The sequence below is a fragment of the Parasteatoda tepidariorum genome, chromosome 6, assembly GCF_982258835.1.
Source record: "Parasteatoda tepidariorum strain Cologne lab strain chromosome 6, Ptep-v5.0, whole genome shotgun sequence".
Lineage (NCBI taxonomy): Eukaryota > Metazoa > Arthropoda > Arachnida > Araneae > Theridiidae > Parasteatoda > Parasteatoda tepidariorum.
In genome coordinates this window covers 94,933,465-94,949,564 of record NC_141760.1, presented here as the reverse complement: position 1 = coordinate 94,949,564, position 16,100 = coordinate 94,933,465, and the positions used below count along the sequence as shown (strand labels likewise).

General features: G+C 31.8%; 1 protein-coding gene across 3 annotated transcripts in view; it reads right to left on the bottom strand.

Annotated features, from left to right (window-relative positions):
- Window positions 1-524: 524 nt before the first annotated feature.
- Window positions 525-16,100, bottom strand: part of LOC107457355 (inactive tyrosine-protein kinase RYK) — a 185,137-nt gene continuing 169,561 nt past the window's right edge. For 2 of the 3 annotated variants that reach the window (XM_087166200.1, XM_087166198.1), the window contains exons 5-14: window positions 16,057-16,089; window positions 14,350-14,485; window positions 13,332-13,423; window positions 12,002-12,160; window positions 11,824-11,913; window positions 8,808-9,001; window positions 6,818-6,927; window positions 4,818-4,977; window positions 3,490-3,626; window positions 525-2,027 (exon numbers count right to left, since the gene is read on the bottom strand). In XM_087166200.1, the coding sequence (XP_087022326.1) occupies window positions 1,916-2,027; window positions 3,490-3,626; window positions 4,818-4,977; window positions 6,818-6,927; window positions 8,808-9,001; window positions 11,824-11,913; window positions 12,002-12,160; window positions 13,332-13,423; window positions 14,350-14,485; window positions 16,057-16,089 (1,223 nt within the window). In that variant the 3' untranslated portion in view covers window positions 525-1,915. The remainder of the gene's footprint in view (window positions 2,028-3,489; window positions 3,627-4,817; window positions 4,978-6,817; window positions 6,928-8,807; window positions 9,002-11,823; window positions 11,914-12,001; window positions 12,161-13,331; window positions 13,424-14,349; window positions 14,486-16,056; window positions 16,090-16,100) is intronic. The other variant, XM_087166199.1, reaches the window with a different exon arrangement.

Here is a 16,100-nt window from a genome sequence, read left to right as displayed (position 1 = left end):
CTCGCATTTACCAGTTGACACTGCTTCTTGACACTAAAGTCCTTGTTAAGATCTAAAACCATTTTCTAAGTTCCCACATACAAAAATTTATGAAGAATTCAATACAATGAATAGAAACACACTATGAACATGCAAACAATATTGGCTATTTTGAACACTTCTGACAATATTTATCCATATAAAAAACATAGCCACACACATACACGTAACAAACTGATGACTAGATTTAAAATTCAGCATGCACCTTGGTAGCCCTTGCCATAAGGCAATCAACATCAAGGCAAGAACAAGTTTATTTTGCTTTAAAATCTGCTATTATTTGAACCTGATAAATGCCATCATACTATTTGGTCTGTATAAACCCCACTTTAGGCCAAGCATAGAAATTTCATGAAATGCGGTATAGTTTTCCTTGAAATATGCTTAAAATTACATTCATTAGACTCAAAAAATTTCGTCCAGGAAAATTTTTTTTTAATGTCCCATTGCCAAATCAATGTATAAATCACTTAGTTGAACGCTAGTTTTTTTTTCATGATATTTGTTTTATTTTTATTTTATTTAGAGAACTTGCAACTTTATTCCATCGTAAAAACATATGATTATTCTCAAATGGGATAATTATACATTTTTAAAAAGTCAATAACTATTTCAAGTTCAGAAAAAAACTAGTTTAGTTTGAAAATTTATTAACAGAAAATGTTTATTCCAATCGAATTAATTAATATTTTATAGACATTTCCAGAACTCTAGAAAATAGCTGAAAATGAAATATATACGTCACAGTGTTAATAAAAAATATTTATTGAAATAGTGCGTTGAGGCATCTTTGGCCAAAAAGGCGTTAAAAAAGAGCAAAACGTACTTATAACATACATCTTATCATTCAAATCTTTCAAAGATTCTTGTTCTTCTTATCCTTTATCGAAGTTTTCTATTAACTTATTTATAACATATTTCACATGCTTATTAATATCATATAGCTTTATCATTCTTATATATTCATGAATTTTTATTCTTTTTATCATTTGTCACAGGAAATCAGAATTTTGAAATTCTTATCATTTGTGACGTAGGTAAGCAAAGTATAATTAACCTAATAAATTTGATTTTAAATAGTTTTCTTAGACTTTCTTATTTTCACATATTTTTATAATATTAATTAACACTTCGGTATATCACGAGTTACTGTTGATTTGTATTCACATTCCGGCAATAATTCATTGTAGTCTTTCATAGTAGTCTTCAAAGTAGTCTTTGAATGGTAATATTATATTGTGGTCTGTATGCTTTAATCATAAAATAAAGTAAAAACAACAAAAATATATGTATATTATTCTGGTCTTTCTATAGTTACCGACAATCTATGTGGTATAAAATGCTTATTATGTGTATAGACCCAAATCCCATGAAATTTCTTTTTCTCACGTTGGCAACACAAAGCAGATACAAACTGAGCCATAGCTAACGCCAAAAATAAAAAGTTAAAACCGAACTCTACGCAAAGTATTTTTGTTTAAATTATGAATATGCAGGTTACATAATAATTACATATGGCCACATAATAATACATTTATGCATCCTACATAATAATTAAAAATTAAATTTTAGTTTAAATGATGCTTAATAATTTACGCGTTACTTAATATTCTTCGAAGGTTAATTTACTCAAAAGAGTTTTAATTAAACTTCAGAACAATATTAACAGAAGCAGAAACGGTGCAGTTAATTAAATGCTTTTAATTTAATCATGCTATGTAATAATAAATTATTAAAAAGGGACTAAACGATATTATAACTATATTTTGACTCTGTTGGAAATTTGGTTCAGAATATAAAGCTAAATGCTTGTTCTTGCCTCAAATGAGAATAGCACATAGGGCGAAATTATTAATGAAAGCATTTCAATAAACTGTTAAACGAAGCTTCCTAATTTTGTATGCAAATCTTGCAACGTTCTCAAAAGTTCATTAACTGACGGTCTGATTTGGGGTACGTCTGACCAGCAGTATCGCATCAGCTTATATCTAAGAAAGAAAAAGAAAACAAATGTAATGTACAATAATTTTATCTGATAGAAACTTCTAAAAAAAAAAATACTTACAGCAATGGTCATCCTTAACACATATTTACAGAAATCATGTTAAAATTATAGTTGAAAATGTATACGCATTATAAGCCATCAAATCATCAGTTTAATTGTCAGAGGAAACAGAAAGAAATATATAAAAAGGCAATTAATAAAAATACCTCTAATTTCACGACACAATCAAGGTGGTTTTGATGTTTTTCTTCCCTCCTATCGCATTGGCAGTTTGACAGAATTCAATACAGTTTTCTTTTCTTTTTCTTTTTTTTTTTAAATATAATGCTGTTCCGCCTAATGTGTATGTTTATTTGAACAAATATGGATTAAGAATATCGGAACTTAGATATCTTCACTCCGCTGATTTCAAATCGGCCATCAATTTCTCTCTCCAAATAACACTTTTTTTTAATGATGTTTTAGTATCTTTCTTGTCAAAATGTACAAGTTTTAGTGCACATCATCAAGATTAAAAATGAGTAGGAACCCATGTTAGGAAATCAGAGGCCGGCAGGAGTGATTCACTATTATGAACTGTTTCTTCGAGTGCTTCTGAACAGGTCGTAATAAGAAAGGCATAATAGAAGTCTTTGTCGGGCTAACCGCGGCAGGCTTCCGCGATTTTACCCACCATGTTACGCAAATGCGGGTTAGTTCCATCAAAAAGTCCTCCACCAAAGCAGATTTCTCCTAATACTTGATCCAGTAGCTTCCTTGTCTTCTGGATTGGGTTCAAAATTACAAGGTTATGGAATTGGACATTAGTAGTCGTGAATCCAAAATTGGATCAACGACGGTTATAAAATAAAATAAGAAATAGAAACCTTAGTGGCATACAATGACATTTCTGTCATGGGCAATTTTAATCCTGAGCCTCAACTCCTCTAAAGTTTGGCGCAACATTTACGCTATTACACATAACGTTTTTAATTTTGTACATCTTGACGAAAAAGAAACAAAAAGTATCAGTTGCTCTAAGAGCGAGACTAATTTCAGAGATGAAATCCCCACTTCCGAATTAGGCAAGATCAAGTTATATGTAGCAAAAATTTGTTCCCAAATCCTATAATTCTAAATATATATCATTCTAAACAGGCATTATTCTATATATGAAGTATTCTAAAAATATAGTAAGGGTCTAAAAATATAAAATATAGTAATCACGAAACACCGCGCGAACTCAAATGGAATTAGTATTTCCTGCATGCATTGTTATAACATACTTTTTAGAATTCGACTGATCTCTTTGAGAAAATAAGGATTGTGGAAAGGGAAGAAGAATACTATAATTCGATATTAACAAAAAATATGCGATAATTTTACAATGCAGATTATAAAAACATCATTATTCCAATTATTTTTAAAGCTTAGTAATATCAAATTAAAAGATGACTTATACTTACAGATCATCAGGGCAGTTTTTCGGTTGGTCTAATCTATAACCATCTATCAGAGCTGAGTACATTTCAAATGCATCTACTGATAAGTACGGCTGCTGTCCCAGTGTTATCAGTTCCCACATTGTAACTCCATAGGCCCACTGCAATGATCACATAATACCATCATTTATTGATCTTGTAACTCGTTGAAATTGTGCAACAGATACAACCATCACAGATAAACATTGAAAAAGAACTCGCAAGCAAATAATTTACGCTCAATATAGTAGTTGAGACTCTTTCTTGCTTTATTATGTCCTAATGTGTTAATTTCATAAGAATGTAAAACATAATTTACACCTATAATCCTGTCCTACCGATAGTTTCTTCTAAGTAATACCATTTTGATGGGTACAGTGCGCAAAAGAAGAAAAAAAACGGGCCACCCTGAATAACTTTTGATCTAATGATTGGGATTTCACGTTTTATGATTCAATCTTAATGGTTTAAAGGGGTTGACTTCAATTGTGCTAATTAATTAGTGCTGACGATATTTGAAGCTACGAAATTGGACACAAAAACGTACTTTCCATGTTATAAACATACATTTTCATGATGGATTCGAAATTCTGACCCCTAATATATAAGGAGCAGCTGCAATCTGGAAAATATGGTCTCAATAATTTGGTCTGGAATGCTGACCAAAGTTTAGATCCCTTACTAGCAATTTTTCTTTTTACGTATTTCACCAAACCTCGCGAGCTTTTTTTAGCAAATCCAAACATTTTTGCACCCAGTTATAAACTTCGTTAATCTAAAGATAATCCGATGCAAAGAATAACTTGCAGTAATTATTTATTATTCTGTTTAATAACAGTCAAGAAATTTTTAATTGTAAAGTATACATTATTTTAAGGAATATGATATTTTACATGGCAAAATACAAAGCTTAAGGGAAATCGGTCGAACTTTTCTAGAGAAATCAAAGGACAGGACTTTTTTTAAATATCGTCTGCACTAATTAATTGGTAGATCACTCTTTCGAACCGTTAAGAATGTGTGTGTGATTTAAAATCAAAAGTAATTCTTTACTATAAACTACTTTTTTTAATAATGACTTCAATTTAATTTTAGCGGTGAGATAAACATTTTGTTTCTAATTTTTGCGGTCAGGTAAGGAATTTTTTATTGTTTGCGAAAGACATAGAAAAATATCAGAGATCTGTTTTTTTTTTTTTGTACTTTTTTAATTCCTCCTACGCAAAAAGCAGGAAAAAAATTAAAAAAAAGAGATAAGAGTTTACATTTTTCTTAATTCTATTAAGATATAAGAAAGTAAGACTTTTACTGACCACGTCCGTGGAGTATGTGTATTCGTTCTTGACGATGCTCTCAATGGAAAGCCATTTGATGGGTCTGTTCTCACTATCACAGAGGCAGTGGTAATCGTCTGGAAACAGATCTCTCGCAAGTGCGTTGTCCGTCAATTTGATGCGAAGTCTCTCTGTAAGCCTAGAAGAAAACAATTAATCATTAGTATAAATCAAGTTCATAATGATAAAATTGAAAAACATCGTGTCTCTTGTCTGAATAAACTATCCAAAAGTATTCGAACACTCCCATAAACAGAATGATTTGGAATTGTTTTTCAAGGTTTGGCCAGGGTTCCTTAATTCTTGTTGCTAGAAACATGAACTCTGAGATGTTAATAACTCTGAATAATGATGTTTTTCCAAATTTGTGGCAATATTTCGGGGAAGACTCATTTTTCTCAAAGTAGGATAACTGCTACACTCACACATACTTGCGCATGTCATTGTTGGACAAAATAGGTGTTCAAAAACTGATTGGCCTTCTAGAGTCCCAATCTAAATCTTTTCGAACATTTTTGGTAGAAATTCAAACGCAGATCGGCCAAATTGATCACTCACCCTCACTGCAAGCATTCATTTCAGTTATTATGGATGGCTGGAAGTCAATTCCTGTGGCCATGTATCAAGTACTTGTGGAATATGTGTTTTGGCTGTCATCGATGCGAAAAGGAAAGGTATCAATATTCAATATCATATTAACACATGGGTCAAGATTCTCCTCAAGTCCATACTGGGTGTCCGAAAACATTTGCCTATAGGCAGTGAATCTTTCCGTCTGAGCACAAAACGAGAAATTATAGTTTAAACCACTGACGGTTCTCAGAGAGTAAGAAAAAAAAAATAAAATCGGATTTTAACATACAATTTTCTCTGCATAGCAAAAACCAGTCTTTCTATGTTATTAGATAGGGAAATAGTGCGTAGGTGCAAATCAGGCACCCGATTTTGCCCATTTGCTAAACCGCCTGCGTGTTAAAGAAATTGTTTGTTAAGAATAGCCAACCCTGGTAAAACAAAAGAAAAGAAAGCAACTTTTTCGTCTTCCAAAGAATGCTAAATCTATTGAAGTTAAGTTTAAGATATTTAATGCTATACAACTTTTGTCATTGTAAGCAATGTTTTTTTACTTTCAATGCGGAAACCTCAAGGTTTACATATTGTAGTCCCAGTTTGGGCCTGTATTACAGTTAAATTGAAAGCTTCCTGATGCCATTTGGACTAAAAGCTTTATTGTATATTAAGTACTGTAGCAAAAATTAATTGAAAATTTATAGTGAATTGGGTTTAAATTAAAATAAAAGTTGTCCAGTGAAGGTGGCATAAAGAAATTTTTGACAAACAAAGTGCTATACAAACCCGGTTTGTAACCGAAAAAAAGGCCCAGGAAATTCAGAGACCTCTAAATTCCCCACTAGTTCATCTTAAAGTGGCACAAACAATTGTAATTTTTTTATAAATAAAATAATTTGTTATATTAATTAAAAAAATTAACAATTCAGTCATGATTTTTAAGAAACTAACGTACCTAATTCATAAAAATGGACTATAACATCATGCAGTTCCGTCATATTTTATTTTGGTCAATAAATCTGCCTTAAAATGACGCTGTTTTTTTTACAAAAAATTAACTGATCTTTTTTTTCTCCATTAAACGTTTTTCTCAAATAATTAGATACAATAAATTTAAGTGTCATGATGTACTTAATGTTCCGTTGAAAAGAATAACAGGATTATTAAGTAACAATAATGAGTTAAATTTACGAACCAAATGGTTATCTTTACTACATTTAGGCCGATTAATAGAATTCTTAAATGGCAACAACAGGTAAGTTTACAAGCTAAATAGTAATCTATATTATTTTTAAATCGAATATTAGGATTATTAAACAACCATTAATTTTTTCTTACAACAAAAATTATTCTACATTTCCATTCGATATAATTTATGTGTTTCGATTTGAATTTTAAACAATACTTACACGCAATTTCTAGTTGCAATATCTCTATGAATAATTCCTCTCTCGTGCAGAAATTCTATAGCCTTCACAATTTGTATGGCCATCGATACCAAATCAATAGTCATCAAAGCCTGACAAAAATATAAGAAAAATACTTTTAAAATATAGTACTATTTCTACAAATGAATATTGAAATGTATGTCACATTTTAGTTTGGACGAAAAACATAGTATCGTCTTAAAATAGGATAAATAGACAAATTTATGAAAAAATTAAAAGATTCTCATAACATAGTATTGATTAACAATCATACTGGCACGATTTGATTTCATTAGTAATTGTTTACAATTGAGAACGAGTTGGCGAGTGTTTGCAATTGTCTTCAATGTTGCTTTTCATCTGCAGAAACTGAAGTTTCTGCAGATGCGTATTTGATTTATAACCCACCCTAATTTAAGAATTAGAATATGTATGTAACCTATTTATTGATTCTGACTTTATATTATCTCGAAAAAATAACTTAACTGATTCATATGTGTTTCATATCTTACTGTAATTATAACTTTTACTGTCACTAAATGACAAATATGGGGTTAGTGATGGCTACTTTACACCGAGTAGTGTAAAAGAACATTCGAGCTGTTTTTTAGCATCTCTTTTGGGTTCTGATGCAGTAGAACATTACTTTGAAAAGTATTTACCACCATTTTTGGTATATATATAGTGGAGGAAAATTTTTACAGCGTACAAACAGACGCGAAACTAAAATGAAGAACGCAAAATTATAAAGTATAATTATTATTTTTGCGTTATTCAAGCCGACTGTAAAAGAGAAAATAATTATATTTTTGTCTCATCTCAAACGGGTGCATCAAGTTCATTTTATCATCACCGAAGACTCCCTCCACGTCTTTCAAAAAATGAGATAGTTTAGTGGTAAAAATGAAATTATTAGTAAACATTGTTATCTGCATTTATTTGCAGTGTACAGTGCGCAAAAAAAGAAGAAAAAAAAATGGACCCTGAATAACTTTTGATCTAATAAACGGATCTTCACGTTTCACTCTTAATGGTTCGAGATGACGACTTCAAACGTGCTAATTAATAAGTGCAAACGATATTTTAAGTTACAAAATCAGACTAAAAAACGTACTTTCTATGAATAAACATACCTTTTTTTATGGATTACGGTTTCTGAACCCCAAAATATAGGGGACAGCTACAATCCGGAAATTAGGGTCTAAATAGTTTGATCAGGAGAGTGGTGTTCAAAGTTTGGATCCCTTAATGTTAATTTTACTCTTTGCGTACTTCGGCATATCTCGAGAAATTATAAAATTCGTTTATCCAAAGGTAATTCCACACAAAAAAAATTTTTTTTGTAAATTTTGTTCATGTTTTATTATTTTATTTAATAATGGTCGGAAAAATTTTGAATTGTAAGGTATATAATTATTTGCATCATTTTAAAGAAAATAATTTCACGTTGAAAAATACAAAATTTGAACAAAATCGGTTGAATAGTTCCTGAGAAATTATAATTCAAAAAATTCAGATATTTAAAATTCGATCAAACTATTGGAGCAGTATTTCCCAGAATGCGGTGACCCCTATGTTTTAGGGGCCAGAAATCTGAATCAGAGGGGGGAAAAAGCACGTTTTTTCAGAGAAAGTACGTTTTTGTGTTTGATTTCGTAATTTATAGTCTGCACTTATTAATCACCATATTTGGGGTCACCCCTTCGAACCTAGATTGAGTCCTATAACGTGAAAATCCCGTCATTAGATCAAAAGTTAATCAGGATGGTCCATTTTTTTTGCTGACTGTACATTAGAAAGTGATAGAAATAAAATACCATTCCGAACTGTAAAATAACAACCTTACTTTTTTATTTATTTAGCAAAATCTTCAGATTTCGGAAAAAAATAAAACAAATATCGATTCTTAGATTTTTATTGTAGCAAAACATTTGCTTTACGCGTAAAATAAATATAAAAGTATAGCACTCACGTGACAGGGATCTCCGGAGCATTTCCGGAGGAATAGTTTGAGATTTCCCTTGCTGGTGTAGGGATAAATGAGCATTGGATGCAGGGGATCTTCTGTACAAAGACCAATCAGAGGCAAGATGAACTCGTGTTTTAGACCCAGCATTTTCATTCCTTCTTTGATGAGCAGAGAGATTTGAGCTGAATTGGCTTGGTCTGAAAATACATTTAACTCGGAGAATGAAACCATTCTCTCAGTTTTCAATTTATTTACTTATTTTTTTTAAATATAAATTGTATATATAGGAATAAAATTCGCAAAACTTTCGAATTAGCTAGGTCTTGTACATTTTAGTAAAGTCTTATTTTTGATAATTAAAAAAGAGAAACTTAGAATAGAACTAGCTAGTAGTAAAAAGTAGTAGTAGTGACTAGTAGTAGTAGTGACTACTATTCCATAAACTATTCTTTCTTTACTACTACAACTAATATATACCCTTTTGCTAGGTGATTCCAAAATTTTAATTATATATCACGCTGAGTTGTCAAGAAATATGATAATTCTCGATGTTGAGCAATATTTTCTCAAATTAATTATTTCTTTTAATTTTTAAAAGGTCAATATTTTTGTCACTCTAATAGAACTTTTTAACACTCACGTTAATATCGAATATGATAATTATGGTCAGCAATGCAAATCGCATCTTTATATTAATAGATATTTATTGTTATCTATAAATATTCCAAATTTGATATTTATCGTTTTGCACTGTGTTCATAATATATAATATTCAAATTTTGTTATTGCGATGTTTCAATACATGATGTACAGGGTTTAAATATACGATATATCACCCAGCTTTACTATGCAATTATATCTATATTCAATTTATTTATATATTTTTTTATTTACAAGAACTATTCGATACATTTTTTGATAACTTATTAAACTATTTATTAATCATAAAACTCTAATGACTGTCGAATCTAAAAGAACGAAAAATAGTTTTCTGTTACAGAAGGAAAAACAGCTTTTTGTTATTTTTATTAACCATAAAATTCTAATAAGTCGTTGTTGTTGTTAATTTACGTCGCACTAGAGCTGCACAATGGGCTATTGGCGACGGTCTGGGAAACATTCCGGAGGATTATCCGAAGACATGCCATCACGATTTTGATCCGCTGCGGAGGGGACGGCACCCCCGCTTCGGTAGCCCGATGACCTGCGCGCGAAGTCGAGCACTTTACGGTAGCACAGTTTAACGAGGACCAATACCGCACACCCTCGGTCCCTACGCAGACTAATCCAAGTGGTCACCCACCCGCACACTGACCGCAGCCAGTGATGCTTGACTTCGGTGATCTGGTGTCTTAACCGTGTCTTAAAGATCAGTCCACTGCGGGACAAAATTCTAATAAGTGTCGAATCTAAAAGAACTCAAAATGACTCTATATTACAGGATAAACTTTTCATTGCCAATTCTCATTCATCCTCGTAACTTATTTAAAGTATAGAAAAGTAAATTTAGAGTAAAGCCATGAAGTTTCAAATACTAAAACGAAATTTTCAAAATATCCAAATGAAAATAAATTATGAGAGGAAAACTTAGGATTATGCAATAAAGAAGTTCTAGTCCAATAATTTGTTCACATTTTTAATTTTTTTTTCAACAATGGCTTACTATTGGTTTGCCTGAATTTAATTTTTCTTTTTCTTAAGTTTTAAATTAGTAATGAAGGTGAAAGAGAATTTGTGACGAAAGGTTTCTCCTGTGGTACAGCGTCCTCTGAAGTTCATGCATATTAGAACTTTATTTGTACCTTTGTAGTTGTTTTAGAAACTGAAAAATAATATAAGTTCTGAGTTTCTTATCTTGTAAAGAACATGGTTTCGTATCTTACAAGATATAACATGTTAGATAAAAATATCTTACTCTCCATCTAAAAAAAGGCTTATTTTTTGTTTATTATGACACTTGCACAAGCCAAGAACGCCAGCCATTGGTCCTTGAGAATTAAGTCATAAAGGTGCGCCTTTCGTTTGACAAGAGAGTATCGCAAAGGTTAAAGTACGTTGTAACTCAAAACCTACGGATAGATGGCAGCATCATTCATTCGTGAGGTCACTTCCTCTATTTAGACATATACTTGAAGAGGAAGGAAGTTTTCTCCAGATCTCTGCACCCATGCTACTGCTCAGCAACCGACCACATGAGTTTCGAGTCCATAGATTTTACGAACACGTATGTTGCATGTACTCGGTGGGTCTTATCGGAATCGAGGATCGAACCACGGACCGGAGGCCGATTCTCTAACTACTGAACTACCATGGCCTAAAAGCTTATTTAAAACAGCTTAACTCATTTCTAGTTGTATGAGTTATTATCGCAGTAAATATGTCTACAATATACACTGAAGAGAAAAAAAAACTGGTATACCTGCCTAATATCGTGTGGGCCCCCCGCGAGCACGCAGAAGTGCCGCAACACGACGTGGCATGGATTCGATCAATGTGTGAAGTAGTGCTGGAGATAATTGACACCATGAATCCTGCAGGGCTGTCCATAAACCAGTAGGAGTAAGGGGGGGGGACATCTTCTGAACATCACGTTGCAAGGTATCCCAAATATGTTCAATAATGTTCATGTCTGGGGATTTTGGTGGATTTCCGATACTCACGGTATACTCGTAAAATGGTCGTACGTGAAAATTCAAATTTCATTGCTATCTCGGAGATGCTATGTGCCATCTCCCGTGCGCCGACTATAACACCACGTTTAAACACACTTAAATCTGTATGACCTGGCATTGTTGCAGCAGTACCCCATCTAAGATCTGTGCTAGACACTCGTTGTCTTATAAACGCATTGCCGATTGCAGCGCTGTACTTTGATTGGCTCCATACCCCTTTATTTGCATACTCATTCCTGTACCAGTTTTTTTGGCTCTTCAGTGTACATAGGTTAACTACAGTATTTTAAAAATGGATCCGAAATTTAAAAAAAAAAATTATTAAGAACATAAAGATTTCACATTACTTGTGACAGTTTTTATAAATGTGGGTAAGCTGTGGGGCACTATCATGTCGTCATCTCTGATGATGGCACTATAAACTTGACCGTAAGTCCCTAAAGGAGAAATGAAAAAGAAACATTCCATTCAAGAATCCAAGTATAAGATCAAGTACTGATGAAAACAGAATCAAAAGAATCTTACCTTCCTGTAATTTCTCTCGGAGGTTGATTTTTCTCTTATCTATTCGAATTTTAGCAACTTGTTCAGAAACATCTCTCGGATCCCACATAGGTTTAAATTCACTTGGGGCCATGCACGTGGTGTTGGTAATGGGGGTATAAATTTTAATGCTTGCATAACCTAAAATTAATAATACTTATTAAGAGCACGTTTAGTTACAAAAAGGTATATATAGAAAACTTTATAAATTTTAAAAGCATTAGGAACTTGCAATACGAGAAGAAGAGGATCTCTGATACCCAGACACATGACCTTTGACCTTAGCGCCAGCTGATCGTTTATAAACAAGGTGCCATGTTAAAGTTGAGCTAAGTTTCTCCACATAAGTTAGAATGTTAATTAACGTAAAGTTAATTAAATACAACGCTGCATCACACATCGAATTTGCTAAAATATAATGCTTCCACGTCTGTATTTTTTACTTAACCTAGATTCATGATACGTTAATTCTTTTTATTGTAACCATGAAATATTTTTGCATTGTGTGCCTGGAAACTCCAATGTAAAATCAGTTTGTTTATCTTCTACGTAGCTTTGCACCTGTCTTTGTGTTAAGTAAGAGATATATAATGAAAGAACTGAAATATCTATGAAAGAATCTTTGTGAAAGAATATAGAATGTGTCACTAAATAGAATTAATTCCTGACGGGCTTGACTTACTCGAAACAGAATGGAAAGAACAGTTGCTAACGTAAACAAATGCTCCGTTTCAGCCGCTAATCAGGATTGAGACACCCATAGTACGTCACTTGCAGGTATCCCATTACGTAATGTCTTAAGAACAAAGGTTACTTTTATGCTGTTATATTAAAATAAGGTACACGAATACCTTCAGAGACAAAATTTTGAAATTTTTTGTTTAGATATGGGATTTATACACTATCTTATGTATATAAAATTTGTTAAAAATATGTGGGAAAACTGGTAAAAAATACACTTTTATTACACTACACCATTATGATATTGATGGTTACATACTATAAAAAAAATTCGGATCAAATTACGGTAAAAACTACCGACACTCAACTAAGGGTGCCAGTAATTTTTATCATGAAATCTATTTCCCTGTAAAATTATACGGAACGAAATATCTGATATACCGTGTTTCGTACAGTAATATTTACTGTACCACTGTTATTGAATAATTTTTTTTGTAAAAATTACTGTATAAAAGTTTATAGTAAAAATGTATTTCACGGATGCTGCACTGAGGGTGCCAGTACTCTTTACCGTATTTTGATACGGAATTTTTTCAAGGATTTCCTTTTTATTCATAGTAATTCTACTTACTGTTTACAGTACTATTATTATTCGGCGTATCTGCTCTTAAAAAGGGATGACCTTGCGTCGTTACTGATAATGCTGGAGAACTGCCGCCATAACTGAAAAGAAAATAGAATGCAAATTTATATGAAGAATGCTAGAAATGCATAATGCTTACAAGTGTTAATATTAGCAAACTAACTTGCAAGCTTTTGACCCTACTTTCAGTCTTTCTTATTACATTATATTTATAATAATATGTGCTTATCAAGCATGAAGACAAAGATTATGCACATTGCGGTTCGCAAATTAAAATTTTCAGTAATGAGAATGTTGTAACAACATCAATACGGAAGGGAAAACATCAATACCAGTTGATTGAATAAAACTTGGAGGTGTTTCTACTAATCGAATATAAATTCTTCTTTGTTTCCTTTTGCTATCAAGTAGGTTTTGATGTTGTTTGTCTCATCTCCCTGTGAGCGTGAGCCGTGGTAGCTCATCATGTAGAGTGCTCACCTCCCAATGAGGTGTCTCAAATTTGAATCCCAGAGGTAATTGGTTGTTGCGAATTCTGCTCCCTGGGCCTGGCACTGACCACCGAGCTGGCGTAATGTTTCCTCAGTCATGTGTTAGAATTCCATTGTCGTCTGGTTAACCATGGGAGATTTTCGTGGTCTTCCTCTCGATGTAACTCCGCCAAAAAGTTCCTATGAAAGCTTGTTTGCTCCAATGCTCGATCCAGAAATTCTCTTGCTTTCTGGGTCGGGCTCAAAATTATAAGGCTACTGAGTTGAACATTGATAGTCGTAAACTCACTTAATGTGAATAAATTTTGGTGAACGCTTAACGCCGTGTAGAAAATAAATAGTGATTAGTTATAATTCGATAACGTTTTTGTTTTTTCCCCGCTTAAGAATTAATTTGAGACATCTGTATTTTTTTCACAAATTCCAGAAATATATGGCAATATAGTATATTTTGTATAATTTGTATATGGTATGGTAACACATGGAACAATTTGTTATTGGTACAAACTACTTACTGTATAGCATCTGATCTCCGAATTTTGTGTCTTCTAAAGCAGAAGAGAGTCACTACCATGCTCAAAACCAACAGGAAGCCCAAAGCGCAACCAACTGCTATATAGAGAGAGCTAGCTGTGGCGATCATAGCATCTGCTAAATTGACGAAACAGTTTAGCTTTTAAGAATTCATGATAAAAAATAATACTACATATATTTTAACATGCTTTCATATATAGCAGTGGGATAAGTTAACCTAAAATTAAAACAGTTGCTTAAAAACGAACTAAAATTGTAGCTTAAAATTACCAAAAAATTATACCATACTTTATAAGATATATAAGCTCAAAGTTAAATCTGAATTTATTGCAATCTTTTTAAGGTGATAAATTAAACCATATTACAGTGCAAATTATTTCTCCTTTTAGCTGCTTACACGATGACATGGTTAAAGTTGGTTCGAAGTATGGTTTAAACCTAAAATTTCAGGTAGTAACAAATAAGCAACATAATTTGATTCAACGTTCATCTAATTTTGTTTTCAAAAGTACAGAGGTAAGATTAATCATTCGGCATTTTGAGGTAGTTTTGAACAGACGTTTTAGCTTATTTTAGAGCGAAACACATTTCATTTTTGGACCAGTCTAAGGCGACAGTTTCATACTTTTAGTTAATCTAATCAGAAGTTTGATCCTAGATGGAATAATACTTAGAAATCTAGTTTCTTAATACTTAAACATTAAGCAATAATATAAAATTAACTTAAGTTTCTTATTTTTTCTACAAAATTTATATTTTGGAGTATATCTGGGGTAACAATGTGGGACAGGGTGGGGATGGGACAAGAATGCACAAGGGTAAATTGGGGCAGGTTTGGAATATAAATGTAGACCTCAGTCTGGTGAAAGTTAAGAAGCTTTATGTAGTCGATGCCATAACAACCCACCATGACATACTTATTTCCAATTTCAATAAAAGGGTTGCAATTTAGAGAATATAGTTTTAATACCTTAGTCAGGAGATCAGTAATTTTAATTTCACTTTTTGCTTATTTCGCTGTATCGCTGGAATGTATGTGTAGGCAAAAATTATATAATTGAAGCTATTCTAGATAAAATTAGTGGAATATTTTTTTCATTAAATTGCTTAAATTTGCAATTAATTAAAAATGGAATTAGCGATGAACTTCTCAAAAAATTTGCAGAAATTTAAAGGATGAAAATCGTTATCCCTGCTGAAAGTGCAAAAGTTAGAAAAAATAAGGTAATATTTTTTTTCAGAAACTAGGATATAATTTTTAGGTTCAAACATTCACATCCAAATTATGTGATTAATAATTAATTATTTACAGATTAAAATTCCTTTTCTTAAAAGTTGCTATTTTAGAAAACTACATAAATTGTGAAATTTTTGTTCAATATTACATTTTATAAAATTATATAATATTTTTTTACCAATACATAAAAAATACAAAATTTTATTTGCATTGCATGGTACTTATAGTTCTTATATCTGTGCAAAAATTTAAGAAACACTTTTTGTAATGCAAAAAAAAAAAAAAATGAAATTAATGTAAATGATATTGTATTTTTTTTTATAAGTACACTGAAAATGTAAGCATTTATTTTTGAAAATACATTATATAATATTTGGATTGTATCTAAGTTTAATTTAATTTTTGCTTTTAATAGTATATTATATTGATAAATGTTTAAGGTAACACTTACCAATCATAAGAGTATCAATCGAAGAATCATTTCCTGAAAAAAAT